The sequence below is a fragment of the Oncorhynchus kisutch genome, linkage group LG17 (genome assembly GCF_002021735.2).
Source record: "Oncorhynchus kisutch isolate 150728-3 linkage group LG17, Okis_V2, whole genome shotgun sequence".
Taxonomy (NCBI): domain Eukaryota; kingdom Metazoa; phylum Chordata; class Actinopteri; order Salmoniformes; family Salmonidae; genus Oncorhynchus; species Oncorhynchus kisutch.
Window position 1 is genome coordinate 69,642,120 of NC_034190.2, and position 15,677 is coordinate 69,657,796.

Below are 15,677 nucleotides of genomic sequence, written 5' to 3' on the forward strand. Positions count from 1 at the left end.
AATCCCCCAAAACATTTCCAATGCATTTCAGCCCTGCCACAAAAGGACCAGCTGTCATCATGTCAGTGATTCTCTCGTTAACACAGGTGTGAGTGTTGACGAGGACAAGGCTGGAGATCACTCTGTCATGCTGATTGAGTTTGAATAACAGACTGTAAGCTTCAAAAGGAGAGTGACGCTTGGAATCGTTCTTCTTTCTCTGTCAACCATGGTTACCTGCAAGGAAACACGTGCCTTCATCATTGCTTTGCACAAAAAGGGCTTCACAGGCAAGGATATTGCTGCCAGTAAGATTGCACCTAAATCAACCATTTATCAGATCATCAAGAACTTCAAGGAAAGTGGTTCAATTGTTGTGAAGAATGCTTCAGGGCGCCCAAGAAAGTCCAGCAAGCGTCAGGACCGTCTCCTAAAGTTGATTCAGCTGCGGGATCGGGGCACCACCAGTACAATGCTTGCTCAGGAATGGCAGCAGGCAGGTGTGAGTGCATCTGCACGCACAGTGAGGTGAAGAGTTTTGGAGGATGGCTGGTGTCAAGAAGGGCAGCAAAGGAGCCACTTCTCTCCAGGAAAAACATCAGGAACAGACTGATATTCTGCAAAAGGTACAGGAATTGGACTGCTGAGGACTGGGGTAAAGTCATTTTCTCTGATGAATCCCCTTTCCGATTGTTTGGGGCATCCGGAAAAAAGTTTGTCCGGAGAAGACAAGGTGAGCGTTACCATCAGTCCTGTGTCATGCCAACAGTAAAGCATCCTGAGACCATTCATGTGTGGGGTTGCTTCTCAGCCAAGGGAGTGGGCTCACTCACAATTATGCCTAAGAACACAGGCATGAATAAATAATGGTACCAGCACATCCTCCGAGAGCAACTTCTCCCAACCATCCAGGAACAGTTTGGTGATGAACAATGCCTTTTCCAGCATGATGGAGCACCTTGCCATAAGGCAAAAGTCATAACTAAGTGGCTCGGGGAACAAAACATCTATATTTTGGGTCCATGGCCAGGAAACTCCCCAGACCTTAATCCCATTGAGAACTTGTGGTCAATACTCAAGAGGCGGATGGACAAACAAAACCCCACAAATTCTAACAAACTCCAAGCATTGATTATGCAAGAATGGGCTGCCATCACCCTTCTTGAAAAAGAAGGGTCAATACTGCAAATATTGACTCTTTGCATCAACTTCATGTAGTTGTCAATAAAAGTCTTTGACACTTATGAAATTCATGTAATTATACTTCAGTATTCCATAGTAACATCTGACAAAAAATATCTAAAGACACTGAGGCACCAGACTGTGAAAATTGATATAAAAACCTTTGGCTACTACTGTACGCTAATGGATGTGGATTTAACTAGTGACATCAATAAGGGATCAAAGCTTTCACCTGGATTCAGCCCATCAGTCTATCATAGAAAGAGCAGGTGTTCTTAATGTTTTGTATACTCAGTGTAGTATACTGTTCTATGTAGATAGTTAACCCTAAGATAACCTAATAATGAATCTACAATTTACAAGGTAAGCTGTGTTTTAATTTGCCACTCACACGACGGCTATCTTGATGAACTTCTTGAGCAGCATGGCTCTCTTGACCAGGTCAGTACACAGACACACCTCTGTCACCACCCAGTACTGCACCTCATTGAAGCGATGCACGAAACGCTCCAGATTAGCTGTGGTGACACCCGGGAATTTATGTCGCCCAAATATATAGTAGACTAATTCCACCTGATGGGAGAGAGACATTTATTTACCATCCACATGTACTGTAGCGGACAAATCGAAAGCTACTTATATGGACATGAATACTGTATATGAAGCAAACATCCAATGGACTAAGGGCTTGATTCAATACGTAGCGCTGAATCGCTGCGCTACAGCGCGATAGAAATGTAAACTCAAGACTGCATTCACTTTAAATGCTGTATAGGTTGGCCCAATGGAAATTACCTTCACATTTAAATAGTGCTATAGCGCTGAGCTTCAGAAATACAGATTGAATCGAGCCCTAAACCTTCAATTTTGCATAACATTTAAACCGGATTTGAACTTGATTTCCTTGGCAAACAGCCCACTGGGCACAGACGACAATTAAGCATCTATTCCATGTTGGGTCAACGTAATTTTATTGAAATTATGTGCAAACAACATCGATTCAACCGGTGTGTGCCCAGTGGGAAGCGTATTGACCTCAATGGGAAAACCTGGTTAAATCAACGTTACATAAAGAGGCGTGTGTGTCAGATGAAACATGTGGCTAATACATCAGTTGAGGAGATGTTCTGATGGCTGATATGATGCTGCAGTAGCAGTTATCAGATTGAAGATGTCAGAGAAAGGATAACTTATAGACATGCCTGAGTGACAGACAGACAGCAAATCCTTTAGCCCCGTTTATACCTGGTGGTAACATGCGTCCTGTAAAATGTCCACATTCTGATTGTCACTTTTTCAGACAATTAAAAGACACATTGGGAACTGACTGTGAATCGATCTTACAAGTGTAAATGGACAAGATCAATACAAGATCAGGACGAAGGATAGATGTTAGCTCGAAGACAGCTCACATCTGGGTAACCTTGCCTCGTTGCACTAGCTACCTACCAGAGTGCATACACATGTGAGACAGATGTCATGCCCTTAAAGACCTTACATGCCCTTATCCAGGGATACTCAGTTTCTCCACTTTTAACTTTTGTCCTGCTGGTCCCAAATCCATAACTCCCACTTCACAATATTGGCACAGCTCTGGCATGGCCTCACCTCGTTTCCTTCCTTACCTCGTGCATGGCGGTGAACAGTTCCCAGTCGTAGTTGGTGAGCTGGCTGGCGATGTCCTTGGGACACATCTGCTCCCAAGTGTCCATGGTGCTCTGATCAGGACCCTGCTGCTCCTTCAGGGGTGTCTGTGAAGGTGCCAGTGAACAACCATCCAAAATAATGACATGACATCATGATACTGGACCTTTAGGGGGGCATTCACACAAACATCTACAGTATGCTATGATGACTGTCTGGGTGTGTTGTTGTCTGATTCACCATGTAGTGTAGTTATAGATATAGATAACTTGTAGCTACAGTATGTTAATCTATGCACACATGAGCGACTATAGATGCATTATCTAGACCAGGTATACCCAAACTGGGGTATGCGTACCTCCAGGGTTAAGCGCAATGCTGTCGGGGTTACGCCAAAAAACAACAACAACAATTTCTTCACATTTTCAAACAGTTCATTTATATTATCCAACAGGGCTATACATTTTGGTGAGTTTTTTTTCTCGTCTTGAGTAGCCTCGTTTCACTGACAAAAATAAAAATGAAACCATCTAGTGTTAAGCGAAATAACAACACAATTTCAAATACAGGTAGCCTAGTCAAATAATTAACATCACATTAGCCATTACTCTCTCGTGGGAATTCCACTATGTAGCCAAACGTAGCTGCTGCTCATTCCGTTTGCTCTAAAATTGAAAAATGGTTAAAAAAAAGTAAGCCGCATCCATAGAGACACATAGCAGCTCTACTGGTAATACTGCTACTACCAGCAGTACTACACCTGCACCTGTCGACGACACAAGTTGTTCTGCTTCCACGAGCACATCCAATGCTAGCATCAGTAATTCTACATTTGTTGTTTGCCCAGCTAGCATGGACTCTGACATGCTGACCAGACCGGACACGTCGTGTGGGCGAGCATCGCAAAATAATTGTAGAAATCCATGTTATTCAATTATTGCACCCACACTGCTCGCGCGCGCGCCAACGAGCGTCTGTGTTGCCAAGGACTAAAATAGAAGTCATTCCTATTTCTGACGCAGATCGCACTGAAAGTCCTGCCTCTCCCATCTCCTCATTGGTTTATAGAAGCTGGATACCCACGTGACATCTCCTCATTGGTTATTCCTACGTGGGTGATTGAAAGACGAACTTTGTTCCCGGTTGTTGTGGTAATACTATGAAAGTTTAGATGCGATCACCATATAAGTTCAAAGCTGAAAAAGCCTGGAAGGAGGAGAGATGACTAGAAACGATTCGGTTGGCCGTTTTATGTGTGGATTAGTTGTTGGAGTAGAGGACCTTGTGCAGTTCAGGTAAAATAACAACTCAATGTTTATATCCGAGGACAAATTAGCTAGCAACAGCAAGCTAGCTAAATAGGACAAATTAGCTAGCAAGTGCAAGTTAACTAGCTAAATTGCCATACATGTTTAATGCTTTTCGACCTGTCCCCAAATTAATGTAATTGGTTCAGAGTTTGTTTTGATATTTGAACCTACGTGTCATAATCGCGTTTGGTGTAGGGGGACAAAATAAATGTATGCACGATAGCGCACGATGGCACGCGCATGCGCGCAGCCGGTTTAGGTTCCGTGTAACAGTTGTGGATTTGATGCAGCCGGAGAGCTACGGCCCCCTTGCCGGGGAAAGCACCAAGCTACTGCCCCCTTACCAGAGAAAGCACCGAACAACAGACAGGGACGTTGGACCATCGAAGAGGCGCAAATATGATGAGAACTACATTGATTTGAGGTTCACTTATATTGGGAGTAGTGCCCCCAATATGTGAGGTGCCACGTTGTGTTATATTTACAAAAGTACTCACACAACTCGATGAAACACTCTTGCACAGACATTTAGAAACAAAACATTTTGAAAAATAAGACACAGGAGTTTTTTGAGCGAAAATTAAGACTACTTTCAAGTAGTAAGACATGTATAAAAGCAACAGATACCATTAATAAGAAGGGGCTAGAAGCGTCTTATATGGTGAGCTACCAAGTGGCTAGGACAGGCAAGCCCCATACTATTGCGGAGGACTTAATTATTTCTGCTGCCGCAGATATGGCTGGGACAATGTTTGGAGAAAAGGCAAAAAAAAACTATACAGACGATACCTTCAAACAACACTGTTTCACAACGCAACAGTGACATGGCAGGAGATGTTTTGAAACAATTACTGCTTCTCATACAAGCCAGTGAAATCTATGCATTACAGCTGGATGAGTCAACAGATGTGGTGGGCCTGGCACAGCTGGTATATATCCGTTACCTTTATGGGGTCAATTAAGGAAGACATCCTCTTCTGGAAACCACTGGAAACCAGGACAACAGGAGAGGATATTTTTTAAAGTAATGGATTTGTGACATCAAATAGACTGTTAGTATAACACTACCGTTCAAAAGTTTGGGGTCACTTGTTCTTGAAAGAAAAGCACATTTTTTTGTCCATTAAAATAACATCAAATTGATCAGAAATACAGTGTAGACATTGTTAATGCTGTAAATTACTATTGTAGCTGGAAACGGCAGATTTTTTATGGAATATCTACATAAGGGTACAGATGCCCATTATCAGCAACCATCACTCCTGTGTTCCAATGGCATGTTGTGTTAGCTAATCCAAGTTTATCATTTTAAAAGGCTAATTGATCATTAGAAAACCCTTTTGCATTTATGTTAGCACAGCTGAAAACTGTTGTTCTGATTAAAGAAGCAATACAACTGGCCTTCTTTTGACTAGTTGAGTATCTGGAGCATCAGCATTTGTGGGTTCGATTACAGGCTCACAATGGCCAGAAGCAATTACCTTTCTTCTGAAACTCTTCAGTCTATTCTTGTTCTGAGAAATTATGGCTATTCCATGTGAGAAATTGCCAAGAAACTGAAGATCTCGTACAACGCTGTGTACTACTCCCTTCACAGAACAGCACAAACTGGCTCTAACCAAAATGGAAAGACTGGGAGGTCCCAAGGCACAACTGAGCAAGAGGACAAGTACATTAGAGTGTCTAGTTTAGAAACAGACGCCTCATAAGTCCTCAACTGTCAGCTTCATTAAACAGTTCCCGCAAAACATCAGTCTCAACGTCAATAGTGAAGAGGCGACTCTGGGATGCTGACCTTCTGGGCAGATTTGCAAAGAAAAAGCCATATCAGACTGGCCAATAAAAAGAAAATATGGGGAAAGAACACAGACACTGGACAGAGGAACTCTGCCTAGAAGGCCAGCATCTTCACTGTTGGCGTTGAGACTACAGTGTAAAAGGTTAACTTTGTTAAAGCAAATCCCCTGAACTCTCGTGTATTTTCTACACTATGCAATGGTATGGGCAGCGACCATGTAACACTTTTACAACATACAGAAGTGCCCTGGTTATCAAGGGGCAAAGTATTGACCCTTTTTTTAATTGAGAGATGAGCTTAAAGTTTTCTTTACTGACCATAATTTTTACTTGTCTGACCGCTTGCATGATGATGAGTTTCTCACACGACTGGCCTATCTGGGTGATGTTTTTCCTCACCTGAACAATCTAAATCTAGGATTACAGGGACTCTCCGCAACTATATTCAATGTGCGGGACAAAATTGAGGCTAAGAAGTTGGAGCTCTTCTCTGTCTGCATTAACAAGGACAACACACAGGTCTTTCCATCATTGTATGATTTTTTTTGTGTGCAAATGAACAAGCTTACGGACAATGTCAAATGTGATACAGTGAAGCACCTGAGTGAGTTGGTTGCGCAATTACGCAGGTACTTTCCCGAAATGGATGACACAAACAACTGGATTCGTTATCCCTTTCATGCCCTGCCTCCAGTCCACTTACCGGTATCTGAACAAGAGGACTCATCGAAATTGCAACAAGCAAATCTGTGAAAATTGAATTTAATCAGAAGCCACTGCCAGATTTCTGGATTGGGCTGCGCTCAGAGTATCCTGCCTTGGCAAATCGCGCTGTTAAGACACTGATGCCCTTTGCAACCTTGTACCTATGTGAGTGGATTCTCGGCCCTCACTAGCATGAAAACTAAATACAGGCACAGACTATGTGTATAAAATGATTTAAGACTGAGAGTCTCTCCATTAGTTATTCACAATTTTCGGTGAACAAATATAGTTATATGTAAGATGGCTAAATAAAGAGTAAAATTATTATTTGTGCCCTGGTCCTATAAGAGTTCTTTGTCACTTCCCATGAGCCGGGTTGTGACAACACACTCTTAAGTTTTAATAAATGTATTGTATAGTGTGTGTGTGGCAGGCTTACAATGATGGCAAAAACAACATTCGAGAGTGCGCTGACCCTGGTGCTAGAGGGGGTACGCAGCTGGAGGTTGAATGTTTGAAGGGGTACGGGACTATAAAAAGTTTGGGAACCACTGATCTAGACTATAGTCAAACCATTTCACCTTGGAGTTACACCGTTGTATAGTATTGGCTACGTCATCTTATATTGATAAGCAGTGGTGATCTACTGATCTCTGACTGGGTGGCAGGTAGCCTAGTGGTTAGAGCGTTGGACAAGTGACCGAAAGGTTGCAAGATTGAATCCCCGAGCTGACAAGGTAAAAATATGTAGTTCTCCCCCTGAACAAGGCAGTTAAACCCACTGTCCTAGGCCGTCATTGAAATGAAGGATTTGTTCTTAACTGACTTGCCTAGTTAAATAATGTTTTATTTTGATTTTTTTACAGCAGACAGAAATGGATAAGTAGGTGATGAGGGGAGGTTATGACTCACCAGTTGTTCCACCTGGCTGGCAGAGCAGAGGAACAGTCTCTCATTCAGCCCCAGGGAGGTGTAGACTGCTGTGGTATCCAGCTTCAGCTGAGTCCTGTCTATGATACAGCAAACACAAACCATTTAATACAGCTCACAGACACCCCAACGTATCAACACTCCCGGAGCGCTATACATTATTTCAATAAAACATACCTCCATAAAATATCTGCTGTTTCCAGCTACAATAGTCATTTACAACATTAACAATGTCTACACTGTATTTCTGATCAATTTGATGTTATTTTAATGGACAAAAAAGTTGCTTTCTTTCTAAGTGACCCCAAACTTTTGAACGGTAGTGTATATAAAATCGTAACGTTATGAATAATGTTGTATCAAGTGTATTAATTGATAGGGAACTAAAATCTAATTCATGCTTGATCTGAAAATGTGGGCTTCGTATGGAGGGTGTGACACAATAGCGAAGCCTCCGGAGGCCCAATTAAACTTCGTACCGCATCACTATGCGCCTCACGAATTTTGTAACAATGAAGAGGGCAACGCATAGCTCCACATTGACATGATTGGGTGACAGTAGGTGAGGGCGGAAGGTTCTGTATAAACACAACATTTGTCACATCAGTTCTGCAATGCTCCGCGAAGAGCAAGAAGTGTGAATGCCCTGACTTCTGCAGAGGTCGTATCACCGTAAATGCTGCACGGCCAATACAGACGATGGATTGACCATGCAATGCCTTTATTGCATATCCTGTACAGTTGTATCTTAGAAAAGGTATTCAAATTGCTTCCAGATTACATGAAGAGCCACCCACCTCCCTTGGAATTCATTTTGACCAGGACGTGGTCTCCTCCTGGGTTTACCAGCGATGACATCACTTCCTGAACAGAAGTGTTCACCGGCAGCATCAGCGTGACTGACGTATGGTCTGGCCGAAATATCTCATACAATACTAGGAAACACAGAGACATGGGAGAAGACATTTTGCATTAAAACAAAGCATAGAAACAATCATTAATACCGACCAATCTGTAAGTGCCTTTCATGGTTACAGTGGGTTGTGAATGGTTAACCAATAAGGCATAGTTCAGGACATTACCATACTATTCAAGAAATAGTTATTATCATGCTATGGTTGACATAACTCGTAGTAGTCTCACTGACCTTTGTCCTGTGATCTGATTGGCAGGCACTTCCCTACTGGCTCCTCACAACTGGAGAACCAGTCAAACTGATGGTGACAAATAACACACAGAGTACGTCAGCCACAACTGTGGCTTTTAATTTCTCTATGTTTGTTATGCTTTTATATCTTTTAGCTCAGGGAGGCGTTATGTGCTGTCTACTTTTCCAGAATTTCTGTTATCTCACAATCTGCCTATGTAAGGGGGGCATGTAATGTGGTAATAACCAGAGGAGCAGAAGTACACTACATGACCAGAAGTATGTGGACACCTGCTCGTCGAACATCTCATTCCAAAATCATGGGCATTAATATGGGGTTGGTCCCCCCTTTGCTCTAATAACAGCCTCCACTCTTCTGGGAAGACTTTCCACTAGATGTTGGAACATTGCAGCGGGGACTTGCTTCCATTCAACCACATCAGCATTAGTGAGGTCGGCACTGATGTTGGGCGATTAGGCCTGGCTCACAGTCGGAGTTACAATTCATCCCAAAAGTGTTTGATCGGGTTGAAGTCAGTGCTCTGTGCAGGCCAGTCAAGTTCTTACACACCAATCTCGACAAACCATTTCTGTATGGACATCGCTTCGTGCATGAGAGCATTGTCATGCTGAAACAGGAAAGGGCCTTCCCCAAACTTTTGCCACAAAAGTTTGCACAGAATCGTCCAGAATGTCATTGTACGCTGCTGTAGTGTTAAAATTTCCCTTTACTGGAACTAAGGGGCCTAGCCCAAACCATGAAAAACAGCCCCAGACCATTATTCCTCCTCCACCAAATTTTACAGTTGGCACAATGCATTGGGGCAGGTAGCGTTCTCCTGGCATCCACCAAACCCACATTCGTCTGTCGAACGTTTCCACTGTTCCAGAGTCCAATGGTGGTGAGCTTTACACCACTCCAGCTGACGCTTGGCATTACGCATGGTGATTTTAGGTTTGTGTGAGGCTGCTTGGCCATGGAAACCAATTTCATGAAGCTCCTTGTGCAGTTCTTGTGCTGACGTTGCTTCCAGAGGCAGTTTGGAACCCCGTAGTGAGTGTTGTAACCGAGGACAGGCAATTTTTACGCACTACATGCTTCTGCACTCAGCTGGCCCGTTCTTTGAGCTTGTGTGGCCTACCACTTCGTGACTGAGACATTGTTGCTCCTAGAAGTTTCCACTGGCAATGTTTGTCTATGGAGATTGCATGGCGGTGTGCTCAATTTTAAACACCTGTCAGCAATGGGTGTGGCTAAAATAGCAAAATCCACTCATTTGAAGGGGAGTCCACATACCTTTGTATATATAGTGTATGTGTGCGTGCACAAGTGATCTTTATTGAGCATGTACTCTCGTGGACAGACTACTAAAACATAACTTGAGAATCTGACAAAATTACGCAAGATTTTAGTTCTGGGTTAACCAAGATGATTCATTATAAGCATATTATTATTATTAGAATTATTATTATAAAGTAACTTACCCTTGCCAGTGACCCAAAACCATTTTCCAGCCTGGAAAGATATTGAAAAATACAAAAACGTGAAATTATTTGCATTAGAATCTACATGCTAGAAATACTCCCATCATCCTGGTTACAATACTTCATAATGCTAACAACGTGGCTGCTTCAGCTTCTGTCGACTGCTTCTGTCGTCTGTCTCTTCAGCAGGAGGAGCTAGATGCCTTGTTAATTTGTTTTGGTAGACAGATGAAAAAATACACTGCCATAAATGTTGGGTATGTGAGCCTCTCAAAATGTGAGTACAGTACATAGAAATAGACATAACTTAAGTTTCACATTACTGAAGTCACACCATTAATATCTAATCCAACCCATGATATATAACAGGTATCTTGACCTCATTCATTCACCTGGTCGGTTATTCTATATGACAGACTGACTGGGTGATGTGTTCCTACTCACACTCTGGTTCTCCTCCTGTCTCTGAGCTGCTCTCTCAGCATACTGGACAGACGGGAGTCACCTGACACCTCTTTCCTCAGCGTCTGTCATGCATACAATATGTTCTATATTATCTACTTTTCAGAGCCTTATATTTGGATAAATAACATTAATATAAGACTGCTATTTTTGATCCTGTGTAGATACATCTACAGATGTAGGATCTTAATTTGATCACTCATTTGTTGCTGAGAATTCTTCTGCACAGCAGGAAATGTAAACTTGTAATGTATTCAAGGTTTATAAAGGCTTCTAATTTCCACTTTAAAATGTCAGTCTTGATTTGCCCTAACAAAAAATGTATCAACCCCTGCAACAATGTTTTCATTAATTAATATCCACATAGTAATTCACATTTTCTGTTGCTGTAGCAAACTGTGTCAAATTAAGATCCTACATCTGTATATATCTGTACATACACATAATTTCTGTGTGTGTTCATACCAAACTCACTCACCTCCAGGAAGTCAACAGCGATGGGGTCGTCTTTGAGCATCTGGCTGAACAGCGCCACCCACTGGCCAATCAGCTTCACTATCTTTTGCTTGGTGTTGAGGGCGTAGGCTGCCTTCTCCAGCTCTGAGCCCTCAGACGGCTCGGCATGGTAAGTGCACTCAAGGTTAAGGAAGGGAACCTACCCATCTGAACAACAACTTAACACAGCTATTCTAGACCTAGATCACTGTCTGAGCTCCTGTCGACTGAAGAGACACTAGTCTGTCTCTTCAGTTTGAGGAGCTGGATGCTTTGGTTAAATTATGGTAATTTGTTTAATTTATTTCATTTAATTACATTTAAAGTGTTTCATTTGTTTTTGGTAGACCAATTAAAAATACTCCCAAAAATGGTGGGTATGTGATCCACTTAAATCAGAATGTATTGGTCCCGTACATATATTTTATGCAGATGTTATCGTAGGTGCAGCAAAATGCTTATGTTTGTAGCTCCAACAGTGCAGTATACCTAAGAATACAAAACAATACACACAACCCCCCCCCCCTGAAAGTATTCAGACCCCTTGACTTAGTTCCACATTTTGATACTTTACAGCCTTATTCTAAAATCTTTTTTTTTTAAATGTATATTCTCAATCTAAACACAATACCCCATAACGACAACGGGAAAACAGTTTTTTTGAAATGTTTGTAAATGTATTATAAATAAAAACAGAAATACCTTATTTACATAAGTATTCAGACCCTTTGCTATGAGACTGGAAATTGAGCTCAGGTGCATCCTGTTTCCATTGTTAATCCTTGAAATGTTTGATTGTGTCACGCCTGCTCCCGCTCTCCCTCCCTGGCACGCGAAGGCGCCAGGCTCCCCAGCATTACTCACTCCCGCCACCTTCAGTATGCACACCTGCCTTTCCCCGTCACGTGTGTCAGCGATTAATGGACTCACCTGGACTCAATCACCTCTGTCATTACCTCCCCTATATCTGTCTGGTTCCACACTTTATTCACTGTGCAGCATTAATTGTCATATGTGCTTGTTTACCCGTGTGGTTTACCCGTCCTGGTTTGTTGCCTGTCTGTTTTGTATTAAATATCAACTCTCCGTACCTTCTTCTCATCTCCAGCGTCGGTCCTTACAGAATGCTGCAGCCATCTAACGAAGCATCAGGGAGTGCTGGCGTTCCGGTTGGTGGTGACGTCGATTCCGGCGGCCGACACCGATGGAACCGGGGATGCCTAAGCCAGCTTGTCGAGCTGTCATGCCCTAGTTGGCTCGAGAGGTTCTTGCCCCGGTTGGCTCAGAAGGCGCCCATCCCACTTCGGGCCTCATCCAGATTGTCAGGTTTTTACGCCCAGACTGTTCATCAGGCTTCCACGCCGCAGCGGGATCGACAAGCGTTCACGCCACAGCCGGATCGTCAGGCTGCTATGCCTCTGCCGGTTCGTCGGGAATTTACGCCCAGCCGGCTTGCCCAGTGCCCGTGCCTCGGCCAGCCCGTCAGGCTTGCCCAGGTGGGACACCGGGTGGCGCCCCTAGAGGGAGGGGTACTGTCACGCCTGCTCCCGCTCTCCCTCCCTGGTGGGCGAAGGCGCCAGGCTCCTGCCACCATCTGTACGCACACCTGCCTTCCCCCTTCACGCACATCAGCGATTATTGGACTCACCTGGACTCAATCACAATCTGTCTGGTTCCCCGCTCTATTCCCGGCTGGAACATTATTTGTAATATGTCCCCGTGTGCTGACGCTTTTCCCCTGTGCTGATGCTTTTCCTAGTTTGTTGCCTGTCTGTTCCATATTAAATGTCAACTCCCCGTACCCGCTTCTCATATTTAGCTACGGTCCTTACAGATTGGAGACTGTGGTAAATTCAATTGATTGGACATGATTTGGAAAGGCACACACCTGTCTATATAAGGTCCCACAGTTGACAGTACATGTCAGGGCAAAAAGCAAGCCATGAGGTCGAAGGAATTGTCCGTAGAGCTCAGAGACAGGATTATGTTGAGGCAAAGATCTGGGGAAGGGTACCAAAACATTTCTGCAGCACTGAAAGTCCCCAAGAACACAGTGGCATCCATCAGTCTTAAATGGAAGAAGTTTGGAACCACCAAGACTCTTCCTAGAGTTGGCCGCCCGGACATACTGAGCAATCGGGGGAGAAGAGCCTTGGTCAGGGAGGTGACCAAGAACACGATGGTCACTCTGACAGAGCTCTAGAGTTCCTCTGTGGAGATGGGAGAACATTCTAGAACTACAACCATCTCTGCAGCACTCCACCAATCAAGCCTTTATGGTAGAGTGGCCAGACAGAAGCCACTCCTCAGTAAAAGGCACATGACAGCCCGCTTGGAGTTTGCCAAAAGGCCTCTCAGACCATGAGAAACAAGATTCTCTAGTCTGATGAATCCAAAATTAAATTATTTGGCCTGACTGCCAAGCGTCACAACGTCTGGAGGAAACCTGGCACCATCCCTACGGTGAAACATGGTGGTGGCAGCATCATGATGTGGGATGTTTTTCAGCAGCAGGAACTGGGAGACTAGTCAGGATCGAGGGAAAGATGAACGGAGCAAAGTACAGAGAAATCCTTAATGAAAACCTGCCCCAAAGTGCTTAGTACCTCAGACTGGGGCGAAGGTTCACCTTCAAACAGCACAATGACCCTAAGCTCACAGCCAAGACAACGCAGGAGTGGCTTCGGGACAAGTCTCTGAATGTCCTTGAGTGGCCCAGCCAGAACCTGGACTTGAACCCGAACTAACATCTCTGGAGAGACCTGAAAATAGCTATGCAGCAACGCTCCCCATCCAACCTGACAAAGCTTGAGAGGATCTGCAGAGAAGAAGGGGAGAAACTCCCCAAATACAGGTGTGTTAAGCTTGTAGGGTCATTCCCAAGAAGAATCAAGGCTGTAATCGCTGCCAAAGGTGCTAAAAACAAAGTACTGAGTAAAGGCTCTGAATACTTCTGTAAATGTGCTATTTCCATTTCCTATTGTGAGGTATTGTGTATAGATTGAAGAGAAAAAACAAACAATTGAATCAATTTTAAAACGAGGCTGTAACGTGGAAAAGTCAAGGGGTCTGAATACTATCACAAATGCACTGTATGGCCAGTGTTCAATGACTATGTACATAGGGCAGCAGTCTCTAAGGTGCAGAATAGAGTACCGAGTGGTAGCCGGCTAATAACAGTGACTAAGTTCAGGGCAGGGCACTGGGCGGAGGCCGGTTAGTGGTGACTATTTAACAGTCCGATAGGAGCTGGAGATAGAAGCTGTTTTTCAGTCTCTCGGTCCCAGCTTTGATGCACCTGTACTGTCTCCGCCTTCATGATGGTAGTGGAGTGGACAGGCCGTGGATCAGGGGGCCAAGACAAATTTCTGTTGCGCCTTCTTCACCTGTGTAGATGGACCATTTCAGGTTGTCAGTGATTTGCATGCCGAGGAACGTGAAACCATTCACCCTTTCCATGCCGAGGAACGTGAAGCTTTTCACCCTCTCCACTGCAGCCCAGTTGATGTGCATGGGGGTGTGCTCTCTCTGCTGTCTCCTGAAGTCCACAATCAGAGCCTTCATTTTGTTGACGTTGAAGGAGAGGTTATTTTCCTGGCACCACTCCGCCATGGCTGTCTTGTCATTGTTGTTAATCAGGCCTACCACTGTTGTATCGTCAGCAAACTTGATGATTGAGTTGGAGACGTGCGTGGCTACGCAGTCATGGCTGAACAGGGAGTACAGGAGGGGGCTGAGCACGCACCCTTGTGGGGCCCCCGTGTTGAGGAACAGCGTGGCGGAGGTGTTACTACCTGGGGTTGGCCTGTCAGGAAGTCCAGGACCAAGTTGCACAGGTCGGGGTTCAGACCAATGGCTCCAAGCAAAGTGATGAGCTTGAAGGGCACCATGGTGTTGAAGGCTGAGCTGTAGTCAATGAAAAAACATTCTTACATAGGTATTCCTCATGTCCAGATGGGATAGGGCAGTGTGCACTGCGATGGTGATTGCGTCATCCATGGATCTGTTGGGGTGGTATGCAAATTGAGAGCTCACAGTCCTCATGAACGGCGCTGGCCCACATTGGCGGCTCTGTGTTTTCCTCGAATAAGGTGCTCGTCCAGGAGCGAGTCGTCGGTTTCCACGACATGGCTGGCTTTCCCTTTATAAGGACAAATTGTTGTCTCTTTATCGAGACTTAATGTAAATGCTAGATTCTAGTAGATTTCGGAGGTGGAACTGCGTTAGAGCTGTCAAAAGCGTCAAATCCACAAGTGGCTCCTTTGTCTTATCACGGACGCTACTATTGGATGCAACAAAACCACCAATTTTATATAATCTGACAAATCCCATGCAGCCATGTTAGAAGTTCATGCATCTGTGTTACAAGTTCAAGCACTTGAATGCGTGATATTCTATGTTCTACACCTCGAGTAGACTGACAATCTATAAATCCCCCCCATCCAAATTAACATGAAAACATGCCTACACTTTCTGCTACCGTTTGAGCTTCTAACACGGTAGGTATAATAAGAAAAGGGATGGTTTGTGACACACAAGCT

At 44.0% G+C, this 15,677-nt stretch overlaps 1 protein-coding gene across 3 annotated transcripts in view; it reads right to left on the minus strand.

The window, feature by feature from the left end:
* Positions 1-15,677, minus strand: part of LOC109908218 (rap guanine nucleotide exchange factor 3) — a 50,054-nt gene that overhangs the window by 6,169 nt on the left and 28,208 nt on the right. For all 3 annotated transcript variants that reach the window (XR_004203702.1, XM_020506777.2, XM_020506778.2), the window contains 8 exons: positions 11,120-11,270; positions 10,624-10,706; positions 10,180-10,210; positions 8,695-8,761; positions 8,345-8,482; positions 7,530-7,627; positions 2,787-2,912; positions 1,553-1,734 (listed from right to left, as the gene is read on the minus strand). Coding sequence is in view for 2 of the 3 variants with exons in the window: in XM_020506777.2 (XP_020362366.1) it covers positions 1,553-1,734; positions 2,787-2,912; positions 7,530-7,627; positions 8,345-8,482; positions 8,695-8,761; positions 10,180-10,210; positions 10,624-10,706; positions 11,120-11,270 (876 nt within the window). In the remaining variant the exon portion in view is untranslated. The remainder of the gene's footprint in view (positions 1-1,552; positions 1,735-2,786; positions 2,913-7,529; positions 7,628-8,344; positions 8,483-8,694; positions 8,762-10,179; positions 10,211-10,623; positions 10,707-11,119; positions 11,271-15,677) is intronic.